This window comes from Pteropus alecto, unplaced genomic scaffold (assembly GCF_000325575.1).
Source record: "Pteropus alecto unplaced genomic scaffold, ASM32557v1 scaffold195, whole genome shotgun sequence".
NCBI classification, from domain to species: domain Eukaryota; kingdom Metazoa; phylum Chordata; class Mammalia; order Chiroptera; family Pteropodidae; genus Pteropus; species Pteropus alecto.
The window spans coordinates 5,000,805-5,005,831 of NW_006438073.1; the positions used below are offsets into that span (position 1 = coordinate 5,000,805).

General features: G+C 56.3%; 1 protein-coding gene across 1 annotated transcript; it reads left to right on the forward strand.

Annotated features, from left to right (window-relative positions):
• Nucleotides 1-565: 565 nt before the first annotated feature.
• MAS1 (MAS1 proto-oncogene, G protein-coupled receptor) lies at nucleotides 566-1,543 on the forward strand. The gene has a single exon (XM_006915038.1). The coding sequence runs from the start codon at nucleotides 566-568 to the stop codon at nucleotides 1,541-1,543; it is 978 nt and encodes a 325-aa protein (XP_006915100.1).
• Nucleotides 1,544-5,027: the final 3,484 nt, after the last annotated feature.

A 5,027-nucleotide genomic window follows, 5' to 3' on the forward strand; every position in this document is an offset into this window, starting at 1 on the left:
ATAATTTTTCTAGCGATTCCCTCTCGTTTCCCTGTCCCTTGTGGTACTTCGCGCCTTAAAAAACGACGACCACATTGCCCAACCGTGTATGTGTCATCGCGTTTTAATGGGCGAACCCTGACCACGTGCCGAGTTCCCTGGGCCGGGAGGCGGAGGCGCAGAAGATGAGGTGATTTCCAAAACGCCATTCGGAAACCTGGGCCAGACCGGAAATGGACGCCGGGAAGCTCGGCCCTTTGACGCTGAGCCACAAGTAACTAACACTGCGAAGCTGAGAGATCTGAGGGGGATCAAAACAGTTAAACCGGTTCTCTTCTGGGTGACGTGTCTAATTGTGTCGTCACTGGAAAGAGAACTGTGTAGTCTACGAAAGCTTTTTTGGGGTGACAGGTACACGTGTGCAACCTTTTGTGTGATCGCAACCCTTGCACGATCGTAACACGAAGGCCGTGACCCGCAGCCGAAATCCTCCCGTTTACTCCAAGGCATCGATTTTAATTGTTTTTTTTTTTTTTTCACTTATTTGCAGAACACTTCCTGAAAAGCCCCAGCCCGAGGCCTTCTCATGGACGAGTCGAACATGACATCTTTTGTGGTCGAACAGTCCGCGAACGCCTCATCCGACAGGAACGCCTCCGTCGGGGACCCGCACCAGAAAATCCCAGTCGTGCACTGGGTCATCATGAGCCTCTCCCCGCTGGGCTTTGTGGAAAACGGAATTCTGCTCTGGTTCCTCTGCTTCCGGATGAGGAGAAACCCTTTCACGGTCTACATCACCCACTTGTCCATAGCGGACATCTCGCTGCTCTTCTGCATTTTCATTCTGACTGTCGACTACGCTTTAGATTATGAGCTCTCTTCTGGCTATTACTACACAATTGTCACCTTGTCGGTGACGTTTCTGTTTGGCTACAACACAGGCCTCTACCTGCTGACGGCCATAAGCGTGGAGAGGTGCCTGTCGGTCTTGTACCCCATCTGGTACCGGTGTCATCGCCCTAAGCACCAGTCGGCGTTCGTCTGCGCCCTCCTGTGGGCGCTGTCCTGTTTAGTGACCAGCATGGAATACGTCATGTGCATTGACAGCGAAGGGCAGAGTCACTCCCGAAGTGACTGCAGGGCGGTGATCATCTTCATAGCTGTCCTGAGCTTCCTGGTCTTCACCCCGCTCATGGTGGTGTCCAGCACCGTCCTGGTGGTGAAGATCCGAAAGAACGCGTGGGCATCTCACTCCTCGAAGCTGTACATGGTCATCACGGTCACCATCGTCATCTTCCTCATTTTCGCCATGCCCATGAGACTCCTCTACCTGATGTACTACGAGCACTGGTCGGCGTCTGGAAACTTCCACCACATTTCTCTCCTCTTCTCCACCATCAACAGCAGCGCCAACCCCTGCATCTACTTCTTCGTGGGCAGCAGCAGGAAGAAGCGGTTCAAGGAGTCCTTAAAGGTCGTTCTGACCAGGGCTTTCAAAGATGAAATGCAGCCCAGGCGCCAGGAGGACAGTGGCAATGCCACCGCCATCGAGACCGTCGTCTGAGGGAGGCAGAGGGGCACGGCAGGCGGAAACGGTGGGACGCAGGCCATCCGTAGTTTGTGCTCGAACTACAACCTAAGTATCTCCTACATACGATCCAGAAGGACACCACATCCCACACGCATGACACACTGACTAACCGCGAGGTTGCCTAAATACGGTGCCGTACCTCGGTCATGTCTGTACCTGTCAAAAAAATGCTTTCTCTCCCCCCTCAGCGGCTCCCCGTAAACTATAAAACTTATTCTAGTGGGCAGGGTGGCAGATGTGTACGTGAAAAGGTACCAAAAGCATGTGTTGGCTCTTGAGGCGGTGGAGCATTGCAGCAGGAAGAACATGCGTGTCGGAGTCAGGCTGACTGTCACTTGCTGCCTGTGTGACCTCAGGCAAGTGGTTTAACCTCTCGGAGCCTGGTTTCCTCACTTGTAACACGTTTGACAGCCGTGGTCCCTACCCGGGCTCGTGGGGAGGATGAGATGGGAAGATTAGGGGTGCAAAGCTTGGGGCGTTGTCAGCGTTGGACAAATGTCGGTCTCTCCTCACTTCTTTAAGTGGAAGAAGAAATACGTCCTTCTGTAAAGCACGCACGCAGCCCTACCGTGTACGAATAGTGTCGTATGTTTTTCAGTGTGGAGTGGAACTCTAGGAGGGTCTTTCCACTTGCAGCGGGAAAGCGGGGCGTGGTGGGCGCTGCCGTCGACAGCGTCTGCAGATGTCACGAGACCCAGCCGGCCAGATGTCAGAGCATCGTTTCAGGTTGGGAGGGAGAACATTTGGCCGCCAGTGGCGGGGTTTCTCGTGACTTCCCTCCCCTCCGTGGGATGCTCGATGTGCTGGGATTCTGTTTTGACATGCTCTGCTCGGTATAAATTTTCATGAATGGAACTCGATTCGGGAGCTCACGAGGGTGATTGTGTTTCTGGACCCCTCCCCCGTGAAGTGGTGGGTTAGTCGTTCGTAGCCACGCGGTTCTCCCTGGACGCCAAGGGCTGGTTCCTGCACCTCTGGGCCCCCTCTCCCCATGAGCGTTTCTGTGTGTCATTCCCAGAAGGAGGCTCGGCCGCAGGGGCTGCTGAGCGAGGGGCCACATCTCGGAGGGAGCTTTGCGGGACCTCCTCGGGGTCTTAGGCCTCTGCCGCTCTCCGCTGTGCCTGTGTCTGTGTCTTGGGACGGCGTGTCTCAGGTTGTCGTGGGGAAACCTGTCGTGGCCTATTGACATCACTATGTTCAGTTTCTGTTTGCCTGTTCCAGGTGCCCCCACAAAAGTGGCAGTGCTTCACATGGCTCTGTGGAGAGTAAGGTGTTCAAGCCCGTTAGTATTTAACCGTCTCCGAAGGGTGACAGAGGTCGCGGTGAAAGCTGCTCTGTTGCCACTTGCTTCTTCCCCATCCTCTTCCTTTCGAAAGAAACAGTCGCCTGTAGGCGTGGGGGGCAGCTTCGCCGGTGGAGACGTGCCAGTCTCCCCGCTTGGATGCAGGCGGCTTTTCAGTGGGTGATGACATCTGATTCAGAAACAAGGCAGCTTGCTTTCAGGAGCCCCAGATGGATGTGGAGAGATGACATTTAGAACGGTCTTGTTTTTTGATTGAAAACAGAGCATCTTCACCGGGAAAGAGGAGACTGTAGAGATCGGAGTGGCTCTCTGTTTACCATCAGCTCCCAGATGCTGCGCTGGCCTCTTGGTCAGTGAAAAGGGGATCGCCCTCACTTGCCTCAAAGGGATCCTGGTCTGGAAGAGGAACTTACAGGCTCTTAGAAACAAGGGATTTTTACCCAAGGACAATACAGCGAACTAGTGGGAAGCTCTCATTCATGGCCTTTCTGCAGATGAAGCGGGGAGATTAAACGTGTTCATGAAAACAACATTCTTCTAACCTTTGAGAGAGTCGTGACTGGCAAAGAGGTAGGATTCAGGGTTTGGCAGTGTCGTAGGCACAAGTCCGTCTCTTTCCTCACCTAAATTCATCCCCAAGAGTAAAGCATGAGGCAAACACTAAAACAAGAAGATGTAGGTAAACACGCACATACGGAGAGTAGACGTGATGATTCCTCCCCACTGGACATTCAGACAATGTGCCACGTCGTCGTAGGTCAGGAGGCGCCATGTCTGAGAATCCCCTTGTTCAGGCGTGATGCCCGTCCTTGACAAAGGCGGTCTGCGGCATCCGGGCTCCCCATATTCGTGGATGGCCTTCTCCGCCAAACTCCACCATGTGGACAAGGCCAAGAAGAGCAGGCGGGAGCCCCTGGGGTCTGGGACAGGAGAGGGAGACGCACATGGGTGTCTACAGCTCCAAGCTGCACACAAACCAACGTCGGGAGCGGGCTGCGGGAGTCGTGTGGCACAGGAGAAGGTGAAGTCACATCGAAAGGACCGTTTCCTGGAGGTGCCCTTTGGTGGCTTGAAGGCTGGGGGGTGGGGATCCGGGCAAAGGACAGGCGTCAGTGAAGGCCAGACGAGGCGGCGTGGGAGAAGCGAGCCCAGTCGTCCACGCTTCTGCAGCCTGGCCGGAGCAGAGGCCCTTGGAGACCCATGCAGTCCTGCCGACCACCCCCACCCCCCACCCTTCTCTGTTGCTGTTATCGTTAGCCTCCTGGGCCCACATTCTTCAAGTTCCTTGAAATGTGACTCCCAGGCCGTCTGTCCACATCCACGCTCGCCATCATCCAGCCTTGCCGCGCTGGCGCTGGCGCTGGCGGCTCTAATTTCTACGAGCCACCAGCCCGCACCGGCCTCCCTGGCCTCCCTCTGTGTGTCAGGGCCGGGAACCCTCAGCTCCTGTGTTTTCCAAGCTCCGCTCTGAGCCTTATTGCAACTCAAGCGGATCTACTCCTGGAAACTAAAAGCTCGCAGTTCTGCGGGCCGAGCACGACCGCCTGCCCCTTGCCCCTCGCGCCCTCGCCCCCACTGCCCCGGATTTCTGCACCGCGGGCACCTCCTGCCTCTCACTGGCGAGTTGGCCGCGTCTGAGTCCCTTCCGCGTCGCCGTCTCTGTCCCTGCATGGAGCTCCGGCGTCTTCGCCGGTCACTCTCACCGAGCTCCTGGATGGTCTTGCCCCCTCGCTGACCCGTTCTGCCCTCCTGCTCTGCCCGCCCCGGCCCAGGCTTCTGAATGGCACGGAGCAGGGAGCGCTCACTGCGGGAGGTCAGGGCTCCTGCACAGTCTGGTCCCAGCCTGTCCCCCATCAGGGCCCCCAAACCTCTTCCCCTCGCCCTGCAGCTCTTCCAAACTTCCCCTCCCTCCTCACACTCTTAATCTGGTACTTCCCCCCCCACCACCACACCCATCCCTGTCTCCCCACTACCTGGCTTCATCAGCACCTCTGGGACCCTCCCCACCATCTGGGAGAAGCCCCTCAACGCCGGTCCTTTCCTCCTCTTCTCCCGTCTGAAGACTTTTCTCCTCTTCCAATTTTTTTCTCTACCAGCCTCCCAGACAGTAACCTTACTCCAGCCGTCAAAGGCGTGCGCGTGCGTGCGTGTGCA

Excerpts from the sequence above, each read along its gene's own strand:
- MAS1 (XM_006915038.1), top strand. The coding sequence starts at position 566 with ATGGACGAGTCGAACATGACATCTTTTGTGGTCGAACAGTCCGCGAAC.